Source organism: Pan paniscus, chromosome 15 (assembly GCF_029289425.2).
Source record: "Pan paniscus chromosome 15, NHGRI_mPanPan1-v2.0_pri, whole genome shotgun sequence".
In the NCBI taxonomy this organism is placed as follows: Eukaryota; Metazoa; Chordata; class Mammalia; order Primates; family Hominidae; genus Pan; species Pan paniscus.
The window spans coordinates 73,937,114-73,953,014 of record NC_073264.2 but is presented as its reverse complement, the minus strand read 5'-3'; the positions used below and the strand labels follow the sequence as shown (position 1 = coordinate 73,953,014).

General features: G+C 46.3%; 1 protein-coding gene across 7 annotated transcripts in view; it reads left to right on the top strand.

The window, feature by feature from the left end:
- DPF3 (double PHD fingers 3) overlaps window positions 1-15,901 on the top strand; it is a 286,317-nt gene that overhangs the window by 53,220 nt on the left and 217,196 nt on the right. The window contains exons 1-2 of one of the 7 annotated variants that reach the window (XM_055097767.1): window positions 5,571-5,597; window positions 5,739-5,967. The exons of 5 other annotated variants lie outside the window; for them this stretch is intronic. In XM_055097767.1, coding sequence (XP_054953742.1) covers window positions 5,966-5,967 — 2 coding nt within the window. In that variant the 5' untranslated portion in view covers window positions 5,571-5,597; window positions 5,739-5,965. Of the gene's footprint in view, window positions 1-5,532; window positions 5,968-15,901 lie in introns of those variants that run through there. One more of the 7 variants, XR_008620915.2, reaches the window with a different exon arrangement.

The following is a 15,901-nucleotide window of genomic DNA, read 5'->3' as shown; positions in this document are numbered from 1 at the left end:
TCTCTGTCATCCAGGCTGGAGTGCAGTGGTATAATCATAGCTCCTTGCAGGCTTGACCTCCTGGGCTCAAGCGATCCTCCTACCTCAGCCTCCTGAATAGCTAGGATTACAGGTGTACCACCACACCCAGCTAATTACAAAAAAATTTCTTTTGTAGAGAGAGGAGTCTCATGATATTTTCCAGGCTGGTCTCAAACTCCCAGCCTCAAGCAGTCCTCCTATCTTGGCCTCCCAAAGTGCTGGGATTATAGGCATAAGCCACTGTGCCTGGCCTTGATTTGGGTTTTAAAGCAGAATATCATGACACGAACTCTGTTGATTTTACTGTGTCTTCTCCCCCACTCTCATGCATGTGAGCCATATGATAACCAGGTAAATTCATTCAAGTTGCTGTAACTGCTTCTTTTCAGAGAGGCTCTTGAAAGTCTTTTAGAACTGCTACTCGAAATGGAAGTTTTAAGATTGTTTTCCCAAAATTTCTCATTTTTTTTCAAGAATAGAACAAATAAATCACTATACCCCCTGCAAAAGAAGTTCTCCATCTCTCCCCTAACCCCAGCTTTTTACTGAATGAAATGTAGAGCTTAGGGAATTTTTGAGTGAAAATCAAACACCAGTGAGATTACAGATTTTCCAAAATTTGCTGATTGGACCATTCTTCTTATAATTTCAATTATAGTTGCCCCTCTTTGGAATCTGACAAAACTGGGCAAGTAGAGACTCCAAAGCTCCCCTGTCCAGTTCCTAAGTTTTCCTTGTAAACAACCACAGTACCAGGTGTTTCAGAAATGCAGAAGATAGAAGTGCCTTCCCATCCAGCCCCAGGTACCTTATAAATAGGGGCCTTGAGTCTCAGAGGGAACTTAATTGAATCTGTTAGTTCTGGTTTGCCCTCCCTTCCCTGACCCCCAAACAACAAGCTAGAAACAACATCTCACAGAATTACAGCAAAAATATTATTTCACACACTGCTCCCTCATAAAAATCCCTTGCTAAAGCACTCTCAAATCCTGCAGCCTAAGGCAGTTATGATTTTATTTTACAGATGGGAAAATGAAGACCTGCAGAATTGACTTGATGCAGTAAGAACTGGAGGAGCTAGAGTTTGGAAGCCAGACCCATGCCTGGGAATTTGTATTTCTAGGAGTAGAGGGTCTCTCTTCTAAGGAGAATTTTAAGGATGATGTGGCTGAATCAGGAGTTCATCATGAGGTCCTTTTCATGGGTGACCCTCACATCCTGGGACCTGGCCTTTTGTCTGGTTGGAAAATGGTCTTTGGTTAGGACATACTGTCAAGGAATTTATTGCTTTTTTGTTGGTAGTGGCCAAAAGTTGAAACTGAGTGAATTCCCATCAGTAGGGGAATGGCTGAATAGCTTTGACACCTTTATATCATGAATTATAACAGAACCATTAAAAGGATTTTGGCAAATTATGGTAGAATAAAAAAAGAGGGAGAGACTGTGTATGATGTATAATTCCATTTTTGTTAAACAATAACGCCCCCACACTGTCCAAAACTTCACTATTCAGTTTGTGTGTGTGTAAAATTACATGAATATGGGGAGAATTGTGGAAGGATACAAACTAAGATGTTAACACTGGCCGCCTGGAAAGGCAGGGGCTGTGAGTAGCCATGTGGGAGGGTAGGGCATAGGAGAATAGTATCAGTGATATGATGCTATTTGAATAAATTATACATATGCATATATATGTATACATATGCATAAAGGAATGCACATAATTATGTGTATAAATAAATAAAAAAAATCAAACAAACTAGAGTGGTTCTAGTAAGAACAAGGCTCTGAGCCCCACATGGGTCAGTTACCTTGGCGAGAGCTTGGTTCCACGGCTGCAGGCTTTACCCTCCAGATCAGCTGTGTTACAAGTGAAGGCCATTGGTCAGAAGTGGGCGGCTGAGTCCAGACACTGCTGCGTTTGGCAAACCAATAATTCTAGCTCCTATCTCTGCTGTGCGTATGTACTGTGTGCTGGTATTCGTATAATTTTTCAAGGTCAGGTATTTTTATCCCTATTTTATGGATGAGGAAAAACAAGGGCAAGTCACTCAAGACCACACAGTGACTGAGTGGTGCTGAAATTCAAGCCTGGGTCTGTGAGTCCAGAACTCCAGCTTCTCAGGTCACTTCCTGATCGCACCTGGAGCTGGGCTCTGCTGCCCTCAGTGGAGTGAGCACCCGCCTGCTTTGATGCAAGCTGAGATTCCCGTGGGGCCCTCTCTCACAGGTGTGGGTCCTACAGTGCAGGTTTTGCTACTTCCACAAACTCAGCCACCACTGAGTGAGCATTCCCTGTGTGTCCTCACCGGCCCCTTTCTTGGTTTTGGGTGGCAAAGCTTCTTATCTGTGTGTAGCGAGAGCAGCCTGTTTGGGCTACTGTCCCCAAGAGAGCGGGGCTGCACAGCAAAGTAGGGCATCCGGTTGTCCTACCTCAGGACAGGTGAAAGGCAGACGGGCTTGTGAGAAAGGAGGACACTCTGGCCAAATCTGACATCTATCTGGCCCCTGCGTCATTTCGCCAGTCCCTCGGGGAGTCAGTGCTTAGGTCTTTCACGTGGATCTCACTTCCACGCCTGCCTGCCACATCCCCAGCCCCGCTAATCACGGAAGAACTCATAGTTGTGGCTTATTCGGTGGGCTGGTAATGTGACTTCCACACAAATTGCCGAATGCCTTTGCTGTTGCCAAAGGTCCCTCAAAGCCAGTATTTAAGATAAAAATTCATAGGTTTGCAAGTTGATATTACTTGGGAGTCCCTCTTTTAGGCTTGGTTTTCTCATTCAGAAAATGGGAATATGATTTTGTTCCCGCTTGCCATTAAAAGAATATATATGGCCAGATGCGGTGGCTCACACCTGTAATCCCAGCTCTTTGGGAGGCTGAGGCAGATGGATTACTTGAGGCCAAGAGTTTGAGACCAGCCTGGCCAACATGGCGAAGCCCCGTCTCTACTAAAAATACAAAAATTAGCTGGGTGTGGTGGTGTGCTCCTGTAATCCCAGCTACTCAGGGGACTGAGGTGCTTGAGCCCGGGAGGCAGAGTTTGCAGTAAGCCAAGATCATGCCACTGCACTCCAGCCTGGGCAACAGCGAGATTCTGTCTCCAAAAAAAAAAAAAAAAAAAAAAAAAGAATATATATGATAGATAATTTGCAAAAAATAGCAAGAGACATACCATATACTGGAAAGATAAGGCTAGTTCTGTATCTTAAGTTTTGGCTGAAAACAACTGTGCTGCTGATGCCAACAGTAATTGCCATTTTTTTTTTTTTTTGAGACGGAGTCTCGTTCTGTCATCCAGGGTGGAGTGCAGTGGCGTGATTTCAGCTCACTGCAACCTTCACCTCCTGGGTTCAAGCGATTCTCCTGCCTCAGCCTCCCGAGTAGGTGGGATTACACTGCCACCTCGGCCTCCCAAAGTGCTGGGATTACGGGCGTGAGTTACTGTGCCTGGCCACTAATTGCCATTTTTATGTAATAAGTCTGGATGTTTCCAGTGTGAATGGACTGCTGTCTTCTCCAGGGTGCTGTTTTTTGGAGACAGGGTCTCACTCTGTTGCCCAGGCAGGAGTGCAGTGGCTCGATCTCGACTCATGGCAACCTCCGCCTCCTGGGTTTAAGTGATTCTCCTGCCTCAGCCTTCTGAACAGCTGAGATTACAGGTGTGCACCACCACGCCCAGCTAATTTTTGTATTTTTAGTAGAGACAAAGTTTCACCATGTTGGCCAGGCTGGTCTCGAACTCCTGACCTCAAGTGATCTGCCCGTCTTGGCCTCCCACAGTGCTGGGATTACAGGCGTGAGCCACCGTGCCCGGCCTGGTGCTGTGTTTTAACAATGGCATCAATGACTTCTAGGAGCAGGCCCATTTTGTGAAAGTCGACTTGACTGGAGGGGTTAGCTGGCTGCAGGGACAGTCTCCCTGGCCCTCACACCCTCTCTGTGTCAGATGGCCCCATTCCCCTGGTGTGGTTGCTGCAGCTGGCACTGGAGCCACTGCTTGCTGCCTTCTTTCACCGCCTGTGGAAGCCGCCACAGATTCCAGGAGGGGTGGACAGAATGAGGAAAAAGCTTGCAGCAGGCTGGGGTCTTCACTCAAGGATCTGGGGCAAAACCTGTCCATGGCCAACTCCTTTCTTCTCTGCCTCCTTTCACTTCATGAAGGCCATAGACAAACTGGTCTCTCAGCTTATCTTTCTAGAGAAGAAATTCTTTTGAAGGAGGCTGTGTAAATGTTGTGATTGTGAACAGTGATCTTTTTTTTCTTTTTCTTTTTTTATTTTTTCGAGATGGAGTCTTGCTCTGTCTCCCAGGCTGGAGTGCAATGGCACAATCTTGGCTCACTGCAACCTCTGCCTCCCAGGTTCAAGTGATTCTTCTGCCTCAGCCTCCCAAGTAGCTGGGATTACAGGTGACTGCCACTGCGCCCAGCTAATTTTTGTATTTTTAGTAGAGATGGGGTTTCACCATGTTGGCCAGGCTGGTCTCGAACTCCTGACCTCTGGTGATCCATCTGCCTCGGCCTCCCAAAGTGCTGGGATTACAGGCGTGAGCCACCATGCCTGGCCATGATCTTATTATTAGTTCTTTAAGGGCTGGGACTAAGTCTCCAGTACCTGCCACAGTGCCTGATGCATAGTAGGACCCCAAAGAAATGCTTTTCATTGGCATGAAACTCCCTATAGATCCATGGCTGGAATGGTCAAGATACACCTGCTGGAGACAAGTGATCATTTAGGAAAGAGTTTTCTTTCTTTCTTTGCCTTCCTCTGTGCATGACAAAGTGTGGGATCAGTAAACCTTTCCCCCACCCTCATTCTTCTTTGCACTTATTTTACTGAAAAAGTGATTCTGGCCAGGTGTGGTGGTTCATGCCTGTAATCCCAGCACTTTGGGTGGCCGAGACGGGTGGATCACTTGAGGTCAGGAATTCGAGACCAGTCTGGCCAACATGGTAAAACCCTGTCTCTACTAAAAACACAAAAATTAGCCAGGTGTGGTGGTGCACGCCTGTAATTCCAGCTACTCAGGAGGCTGAGGCAGGAGAATTGCTTGAACCTGGGAGGGAGGTGGAGGTTGCAGTGAGCTGAGATTGCGCCAGTGCACTCCAGTGTGGGCCACAGAAGGAAACTCTGCCTTAAAAGAAAAAAAGTGATTTTATTCTGACCAATTAAGTAAAGGTGATTGGATCTTTCCACACAGCCGTCTCCTGTTTGCATTCTGAGAGGGGATGTTGAAATAGGTTCTGTTTGGTTCTGCTTAAATCTAGGAGTAGATTGACCAGCTTGGGAGAGATTTTCTTCATCCTGAGAGCTACTCCTGTTAGGAATGTGGAGTCTTCTGAGGTCCCAGATCGAGATAAGACAAGGGCGGGAGCTCCCAATGGGCACCTAAGCACTGGGTAGGAGGTTTCCTTCAGAGAAAAGAGGGAAAAATTCATCCAGATAGACTGATAAAACGAGTGACATCACAGTAGGCATGGCAACCACAGGGCAATCATAATCTCCCCACGAGGTGGTCAGAACCCCAAGGGAAAACCTAGTTTCATTGCGCTCCTTCTCCCTTCAGGGCAGGTAGGAGCAGGGAGGCATGGAGGAGGGTGCGCTTATCCAGTGGCTGGAGTAGGCCAGGGGTTTGCCCCCTGCTCTGACAGTTTCTCTGGAGTGCTGGTGTGCCACCTGGAAGCATTCACATTCGGTCACTTTATTATCCAGGGTTGCCCTGGGAGTTTGGCAGGAGAGAGGGAGCAAAATGGGAGAGCGAGGGAAGCATATCACTGGAGAGGGAAGTAGAGATGTGATATGATCTGCAGAACGCCGTGCTCTGTCCTCAGTGCTCCCTCCCCAGAGGCTCCAACCCCTTCTGAGAACACAATGATCAGCCTCCTGTTCCTCACTGGCTTCTTCTTTGGACCTGGATTTCCACAGCAGACCTGGAGGCCATGTAAGTTGTGCTAATTTCAAAGCCACTTGTGTCTCCAGCATCTCCCCGAGGCACCCGTGTGGTGACGGCTGGCCCTCGGGATGTCTGGGAATGTGGTCTCCGGCGGGTGTATCTTGAACACAACGCACAGGTTTTAGGTGTCGAAGAGTCAAATAAGGGGGATGAACCATGAGGTTGGTTTTTGGTGGCTTCTGGGTGTCCTGGGCCTGGAAACCATTTCTCCTTTCCTGTCCTTGTGGGGTAACTATGCCCAGGTGAGACCTGGTTGCTGCCTCGCTGCGGGTCAAGTCATAGTTGCATGTATGCCTTGCTGCCACCCTGGCATTTGGGGTTTTACGAGTGGGCAAGGTGGCCCGAGCACAGAGTGAGTAGCCAGGGGAGGCCGATGCTCCATCTTCTCCTGTTCATCAGCGTCCCCTCCCCCAGCTGTGGATGTGTGAAGACATTTAAGGGTCTCCCGGGAAGCAGGCTGTGTGGCTTCTTTACTCAGAATATCTGGAGCTCCTGCTGCAAGCTGGAGAAACTGCTTCCCCAGCTCCTTGTGGCTGTGGGTCACTTTGTAAAGGATGATTGAATTTTTCTATTGAGAGAAAATTCACACAACATAAAATTCACCATTCTAACCATTTGAAAGTGCGTAATTCAGTGGTGGTTAGTACATCCGCCATCATCCACATCTGATGCCAGAACATTTTCATCACCCTAAAAAGAAATCCTGGCCTGGCATGGTGGCCTCATGCCTGTAATTCCAGCACTTTGGGAGGCCGAGGAGGGAGGATCACGAGGTCAGGGGTTTGAGACCAGCCTGGCCAACATGGTGAAATCCCGTCTCTACTAAAAATACAAACATTAGCGGGGCGTGGTGGCGTGCACCTGTAATCCCAGCTACTCAGGACGCTGAGGCAGGAGAATTGCTTGAACCCGGGAGGCGGTGGTTGCAGTGAGCCTAGACTATACCACTGCACTCCAGCCTGGGTGACAGAAAAAGAAAAAAAAAGAAATTCTGCACTCAGGAAGCAGACACTCCCCACTCCCCTGTCCCCTCTACCCCTGGTAACCACTAATCTGCTTTTTGTCTCCTTGGATTTCCCTATTCTAGATATTCCACAGAGATGAAATCATTTAACACATGTGGCCTTTGTATCTGGCTTCTGTCACTCAGCATAATGTTTTCAGTGTTCAGCCATGTTGTTGCATGTTTCAGTACTCCCTTCCTTTTTATGGCTGAATAATAGTCCCTTGTATGAATACGCCACATTTGATTTACCTATTCATCTGTTGATGGACATTTGCTTTCTCTCTGCTTTTTGGCTGTTATGAAGAATGCTAACATAAACTTTCATGTACAAGTCTTGGCGTGGACATATGCTTTTAATTCTTTTGGGTATATACCTAGGGGAGGAGTTTCTGGGTCATATAATAACTCTGTGTTTGAAGTTTTGAAGAACTGCCAAGCTGTTTTCCACAGTGACTGTGGCATTTTGTGTTCCAATCAGTGATGTATGGGGGGGTCCAGTTCCTCTACCTCTTTGTGACTCTAGCCATCCCACCAGGTGTGAAGTGGTATCTCATTTTTTTTTTTTTTTTTTTTTTGAGACAGTCTCACTCTGTTACCCAGGCTGGAATACAGTGGCACGATCTCGGCTCACTGCAACCTCCGCCTCCCCGGTTCAAGTGATTCTCTTGCCTCAGCCTCCCGAATAGCTGGGATTACAGATGCCCGCCACCATGCCCAGCTAATTTTTGTATTTTTAGTAGAGATGGGATTTCACCATATTGGCCAGGCTGGTCTCAAACTCCTGACCTCAAGTAATCCACCTGCCTTGGCCTCCCAAAGTGTTGGCGTTACAGGCGTCAGACTCCATGCCTGGCCTCACTGTGGGTTTTTTGTTTATTTGTTTGTTTGTTTTGAGACAGAGTCTCACTCTGTCACTCAGGCTGGAGTGCAATGGCGCAATCTCGGCTCACGGCAACCTTCTCCTCCCAGGTTCAATTCTCGTGCCTCAGCCTCTTGAGCAGCTGGGATTACAGGCGTGCACCAGCACACCTGGCTAATTTTTGTATTTTTAGTAGAGAAGGAGTTTCACCATGTTAGCCAGGCTGGTCTCGAACTCCTGGCCTCAAGTGATCCACCTGCCTCGACCTCCCAAAGTGCTGGGATTACAGGCATGAGCTTCCATGCCTGGCCTCATTGTGGTTTTGATTTGCATTTCCCTAATGACTGAATGATACTTCCTATGTTTTCATGTGTCTATTGGCCATTTGTATGTTTTCTTTGGAGAAATGTCTATTTGTTATTTGCCCATTTTTAAATTGGGCTGTTTGTCTTTTCATTGTGAAATGAGTTTATTTTAACACATGATTATTCCTTCCCCAGCCCCAGCATGGTGTGACCAGCCTGTGGAGATGGAGGAGTTTAGTGGGTCACTTAAAAGCAGGCCTAGGTCTTTACCTCTTTGGCTACTCCTCAACGTTTTTTGGGGTCTCTTCTTCCCTGACTGCCCTTAAATTTTTTTTTTCCCCCAGAGTTTCTGTCCTTGACTCAGTTCTTGTTTTGCCCCCAATTCTCTGGCTGACCTCCTCTGCACCCTTGGCATCCATCCCCGTACATTAATGTTGGTTACTCCCAATGCACATATTCATCCTGGGCTTCTCTCTGGAGCTCCATATTTGTATATCCAACCGGGACCTCAACACGTTCAAAACTTACCACGTTCCTCTGCCAAGCCTTCGCCTCCTCCCGGATTCCCCATCAGGATGAGTGTTGTCATCGTCTACCTAGTTGGCCAAGCTAGACGTCATCTGGGATCCTTTCTCTCTCAGGCACATCTGCCCTCTTCCCACCCGGTTTTGTCCATTTGCTGTGGTCAATAGGTCTTCCTAATGTATTATCAGTTCACTCCCGCTCAGACTGCCTTAGTTCAGGTCTTTGTCATTCCGATAGTCTTCCTAACTTTGAGTTACTTTCATCCATCTGTACTCTGCCAGAATGATCCAATTATATCACTGCCTACTTAAAACCCTTCAGTGACTCCTTGTTTTCTGAAGGATAAACTTCCAACTCCTTTGTTAGGTGTATGAGCCCTCCTGGATTTAACCTCTACCTTCTCTCCAAGTCATACTCCCCTGCTCATGGTTTCCTCAGACCTTACTTCAGCCATAAGGAATTCCTTGAGGTTTCTTGGATAGGTTGTGTTCCCTCAAATCTTCATGCCTTGAGTGCCCTGCTATTGGTATGAGTTATATATGTGGCCCAGGATAGATTTTCAGGGCTGGATTATGGACCCAGTATGGCCCAAACCAAATACTAATATGGATAGAGAACATGGTGAGTGTGGGTTGGATGTGGATTTTGATTAAATGATTTACTTATGTGAAAGAATTTGCAAATTGAATAGAAATTAAACTATATTGTATTGCATTTATAAACTACCTGTATTGCAAAGGTGATAAAGTCCCCTGGAAAAATTCTGACATTTGCCCTATCTGTAGTTCATGGTTACTTTACTTTTTGCACCAAAAACAACAGAGGATACATGGTGTGACCAGAATATATGTATTTTAGGAGCTGATGGGACAAAATATCTGAAATCTTATTTGGATTCCAAGATTGCTGTAGCTGCGGACTGCTATGAATACCGGCGATCTCTTACTTGTTTGGAGTCCCACCCCTTTAACCTCTGGATTTCTTATAACTTTTTCTAAGGATATTAGTCCCTAGCTAGGGAAACTGAATGAAATTGAAGGAGGAATTCCTACTCTTTTCCAAGTGATTTTTTTAGAAAAAATTTTTATCTTAGATTGCTAGTTAGTGCTTTATCTTTCTCCCTCAAAATTTTTTATTTTTTAATTTTAATTTTTTTTTAAAGAAACATGGTCTTACTCTGTTGCCCAGGCTAGAGTGCAGTAGTACAATCATAGCTCATTGCAGCCTTGAACTCCTGGGCTCAAGTGATCCTCCTGCTTCAGCCTACTGAGTAGCTGGGACTACAGGTGTGAGCCACCATGCCTGGCAATTTTTAATTTTTTTGTTGAGATGGGGTCTTGTTATGTTGCCCAGGCTGGTCTCAAATTCTTGACCTCAAGCGATCCTCCCACCTTGGCCTCCCAAAGTGCTGGGATTACAGGCATGAGCCACCACACCTAGCCCTTCCTCAGATTTTTCTTGGAAAAATGGCAAGCCTTCTGAAAAGTTGTGAAAATAGAGCAATGAACACCAATATCCCCTTTGCTTAGATTCACCATTTACTAGCATTTTGCTACATTTGTTTTCCTCTTTCCCTACCTTTTATGCACATGTGTGCCTGTGTGAGCACACATCTATATTTTCAGGAAAAGTGAGATTTAGCTCATAGTACACCTTCTACTTCTTGGTATGTTTTCAAGCCTCTGGCAAAACCCAGTGCCAAAACTGAAGCCTTGAGTTCTTGGCTCAGTGCTGCCAGTGACGGGAGCATACTTGGATGATCCTGAACAAGTTCCTTCCCCCTCTTTGAGCCTCAGTTTCCCCATCAATGAAACGAGGGCTTGGATCCTCTGTTCTTGAAGCCCTCTCCTTGTACTCAATATTCTACAGCCCTGTGATGGCCAGAAAAACCCAGCCCTTTGGGAAATTGTCAGAAGATACTTAATGTACTTGTGAGATGAACCCCAGAAATTTATTGTTAGCTGGGCTCTGGCCAGGACTGTGTCTGGTTTGTAACAAGGAGTGGGTTTTGTTTTTTTTTTTTTTTTTCCCTTGGGAGAGCTACCAGTGCTTTGCCTGCCAAGGCAGGGAGGTGGTCTTGGTGGGGTTTCTACTAGAAGGAAGTGGCAGGAACTCTGACCTGCTTGCTGTCAAGTAAGCAGACAGAGAGGCTCGGAACCCCCTCCCCCGCCACGTTTCCTTGAGGTGCCTGCTTGTTTAATCTGCCGTTTGCCTTGCTTCCCCCAACGCCCTTTTATAGCTCCTTTTGTTCAAGGATCTTGCCACCTCCTTTTTCTGTCCCTGGCCCGCCTCCAGGTTAAATATCCAAGAAGGACAGCAGTAGCCTGAAGATGCTGATGACACGGGGGACGTTCATGGCTGGCCCTGAAGAAAGGCTCTCATAGGTGGGGGCGATTGATACGGCTTCCACAGTGCTCCCACCCACAGAGCCCAGGGCAGAGGCCCGAGGTGCGCCAGGCTTATTTTACGGCTTTAATTCCCATGAGCAGGATTGGAGAAAGGTTTAGTAAAGGAGAAAAGGACTCAGATGTGTCGGGTTTCAGGGAAGGAACTAGTGAGATTGGGGTGACAAGGGGTTCATTTGTCCATTTGGTAAGTGTTTATTGAAAGTCCACTATATTATGTGTAAGGTCCTTTTGACCCAGAAAGTCTGAAATTTGGGTAGCAGTCATTAATTTGTATTAGATACCACATATGTTATAGAAGTGGTAGAAATAATGTTAATAATGTCATACTTCCGTTCCCGATGGTCACATGCTAAGCGCGTCACATCTATTCCATTGAATCCTCCCCACAACTGGGATGGGGTGGTATTGTCCTCACTGTGCAGGGGAGGAAAGGGAGGCTTGGAACAGTGCCTTGCTCAAGGTCAGGGAATGAGGAGAGGTGGAATTGGGATTTGAGTTCAAGTCTGATTTCAAATTCCACACTCTTCACCTCTGAGTCTCTTGTTCCCAAAAGCTGTTTATGGACTGGTGGCAGTCTGTGATAGTTTTCACTGATCCAAAATATAAGGACAGTGTAACTGGATTTTTAAGAAAGCGTACTTTAAAAAATTCAGTGGTTCTGAACTGGTGCAATTTTGCTCACAGCTCCCCCTTCTCCTTCCCCTCCACCGCCACAGCAGAGAATTCTTCAGTCCAGCGTTAATTGGTCTGAGGTTGAGGAACTCTGATTTAATTTGGAAAATTCATCTTAAAATTATATTATCCTGACTTTGGGGATATGTATTCCATGTTCTTTCTTTTAAGAAACAATGGTGTTAAAACAAAAGTTGGCAAGGCCACGTTGAACCCTCCAATTTTGTTGTTGTTGTTAGAAATATCTTGGACTGTGGCCGGGCATGGTGGCTCACGCCTGTAATCCTAACACTTTGGGAACCCGAGGTGGGCGGATCACTTGAGATCAGGAGTTTGAAACCAGCCTGGCCAACATGGTGAAACCCCGTCTCTACTAAAAAATACAAAAAAGTTAGCTGGGTGTGGTAGCAGGCGCCTGTAATCCCAGCTACTTGGGAGGCTGAGGCAGGAGAATCACTTGAACCTGGGAGGTGAGATTGCAATGAGCAGAGATCATGCCACTGCACTCCAGCCTGGGTGACAGAGCGAGACTCTGTCTCAAAAAAAGAATTATCTTGGATTGTGAAATTCAAGCATCTAGGAATTACTTGATCTAGGAATCAAATAAAAAATACTGTTGGCCGGGTGCAGTGGCTCACGTCTGTAATCCCAGCACTTTGGGAGGCTGAGGCAGGCAGATCACAAGGTCAGGAGTTTGAGACCAGCTTGGCCAACATAGTGAAACCCTGTCTCTACTAAAAATACAAAAAATTAGCCGGGCGTGGTGGCGGGCACCTGTAATCCCAGCTACTTGGGAGGCTGAGGCAGGAGAATCACTTGAACCTGGGAGGCAGAGGTTGCAGTGAGCCGAGACCGTGCCACTGCACTCCAGCCTGGGCAACAGAGCAAGACTCTGTCTCAAAAACAAAAAAACTGTTTATTAGGGATTAAAGAAGGCAAATATCTCATGCTGTAAGTAAGGCAATGCCTGGTGATGGGTTCTTGGGGCTCCTGGAGTTTGATTTAATAACAAATATTTATTGACCACATATTGTCTTGTACTGTGAGAGGCCTTATGGGAGGTCAAAAGGAATTTTGCCCTAATGATCTTAATAATCTCCATAGGACAAAAAGTGAACATGTATAAAGTGGAAAACAAGGAAAGCCTGGCAGAGGATGATTAAATTTATTTGCTGATCAATGTGAATGAGGCAGACTAAGAGGTTTCTACCAGAAGGAACTTGAGCTTCTTGATTCGAGTTAGCCATCAAGTAACTTGAGGTGACCTTGGGCAAGGCTTTCTTACTGGTCTCCTATATTGGACGAGGGCCCCTCAAGCCCAAGTGAGAAAGCTGTTTCTATTATCTCCTTTTCCTCCTATGTCCAGTGGGACACCCAGTCCTGCAAATTCTATTTTGGGAATGTTTCTAGAGTCTGCCCAGTCTCTTCCTAGTCCAGTGCTTTCTCCATCCCGTGGCCAGGGTAATCTTGCTGAAACACAAATCTGATCACGTCACCCACCTCTGCTTAAAACCTTCAGTGATTTCCTCATTGCCCCCAGGATAAAGTCCAAACTCCTTGGCAAGGCACTCTTGGCTCCGTTGTTTGGGCCCAGCCTCCCTCTTCAGTCTTTCTCAGCCTTTGCCCTTCATTGCTCCTCACCCCATGGTCTGGATGCCCCAGATGGCTCACTCTTCTCTGTGCATAGATTGCTGACCCACTCTCTGGAATCCCCTTTCCTCTCTTTTCTACCTGGTAAAATCATATTAACTTTTTTTTTTTTTTTTTTTTTTTTTTAAGACAGGGTCTCACTTTGTTGCCCAGGCTGGAGTGCAGTGGCACCATCATGGCTCACTGCAGCCTCCACCTCCCAGGCTCAAGTGATCCTCTTGCCTTGGCCTCCCAAAGTGTTGAGATTATAGGTGTGAGCACCGCACCTGGCCCATGATAATCTTTTAATGCTTGTCTCAATCTTCTCCTCTAGAAGATGCCCCAGACCCTGGAGACAGGGACCACGTCCTCACTTCTCCTCCCCATAGGTCTGTGAACCTGTTGAAGGCATGATCTGCTGTTTTTCTGCTATGTTGTGTGACCCTGTACCCAGCATGGTGCTTAGCACATGGCAGGTTCTCAACCACTGTTTGTTGAGTAGAAAACAAATGGAGAAAGGAGGGAAAATTTAAAGTGGAAATAATGATGTTTAACCTTTGTTACCACCCAAGGTTGCTTGTAGCATGAATATGAGATAATATTTTTTGAAGAACTCTGAAAAAAATGTGAGGCTAAACAAATGCAAAGCAAGGTATTCATTATTGTTTTCAAAAGTAGAGACGATTAACCTTTGAATTATTATATCACCATTACACATTGTATTTTTTTTTTAAGAGTCAGGGTCTTGCTCTGTTGCCCAGGCTAGAATGCAGTGGTGTGACCTTGGCTTATTATAGCCTAAAGCTCTTGGGCTCAAGTGATCCTCCTGCCTCAGCCTCCTGAGATGCTCGGAGTACAGGCATAAACTACTACAGCTGGCACACACTGTATTTAAGAGTAAAGGGGGGCCAGGCGCAGTGGCTCACACCTGTAATCCCAGCACTTTGGGAGGCTGAGGCAGGCAGATCACCTGAGGTCAGGAGTTTGAGACCAGCCTGGCCAACATGGAGAAGCCCTGTCTCTACTAAAAGTAAAAAAGAAATTAGCTGGGCATGGCGGTGGGCACCTGTAGTCCCAGCTACTTGGGAGGCTGAGACAGAGAGAATCGCTTGAACTTGGGAGGCAGAGGTTGCAGTGAGCCGAGATTGTGCAAAGTGAGACTCTGTCTCAAAAAAAAAAAAAAAAAAAGAGTAAAGGGAATGGTTGTTGAGTACTAGGAGTTGGTATACCAAGCAGAAAAACCCAGGTGGCCAGAATATTGCACAATTCAGAAAAGATATGCCTTGTTGGTGTAGGAAGCAAACACAGCTTGAAATGTGACTCAGTGGCGTGGACCTGCCTGGAGGCCTCTAGTGACAACACAGCCTTTTCTTTTCCAGAACTAGGGCTGAAGACAGACAGGGCCATGGCAGGAGGGAGGAGGGCCTTGGTTTTCTTTCTCTTGTGTGTTCCACTTTCTTCTCTTTCTGATTCTTCCATTTTCTGAATATTGTCTGTTGTAACCACCCCAAGCGGAACATGGCACATGAAAGAAGAAATGGAAAAAGAAGCCTGGACTTATACAGTGCTTTGCAGAGGCTATTGTACTAACTTTTACGATTGATATCTGTGAATGTGTCTTTTTTTTTTTTTTTTGAGATGGAGTTTCGCTCTTGTTGCCCAGGCTGGAGTGCAGTGGCACAATTTTGGCTCACTGCAACCTCCACCTTCCAGTTTCAAGCGATTCTCCTGCCTCAGCCTCCCAAGTAGCTGGGACTACAGGCACGCGCCACCATGCCCAGCTAATTTTTTGTATTTTTAATAGAGACGGGGTTTCACCATCTTTGCCAGGATGGTCTTGATCTCATGACTTCGTGATCCACCCACGTCTGCCTCCCAAAGTGCTGGAACTACAGGCGTGAGCCGCCGCGCCCGGCCATCTGTGAATGTGTCTTGTTCCCAGTACCACTCCCTCCAGGCTTTAATTCCATCTTGGGCAGGTAGTTTCTTTGTATACTTTTGCACCCTCTGCAGATGCCTTGCACATAGTAGGTGTTCATGAATGTTTGCTGAATGAATGAATGAGCTCCTGAATAAGAATGAAGTTTACCTCTTGTGCAAATTCCTTGATGCATCATCTCTCCTCTCCTTTTCCCTGAAAAGAGGGATTCTTCCTCCTTTTAGCCAGATCAGGATAGAGGCAATTTTCTTTAGCACTTCCTCTGGGCAACTCTTATTGTCACCTACAGGTTTGCGTCTAGGGGCTGGATCCCTTGCTTTTCAGACCCCTGAAGGTTGCCCCATCACAGAAAGGAGGAGCGGAGAGTAGGCAGAGTGCAGGGAGGAAGCCTAAAGGATTAATTGGTTAAACTTTATTACAAAGGCTGGTCCTATTGTTTACGGGCCATTAAAAACCATTATCATCTTCCCAGGCCAGGCAGACAGCAGCCAGCTGCTTTGATGCATGTCTTAGAGAGATAAGGAAAATTTATCCCTTGTTTTGACTTCACAATTTCTTCTTGGTTTATTATCTGACATG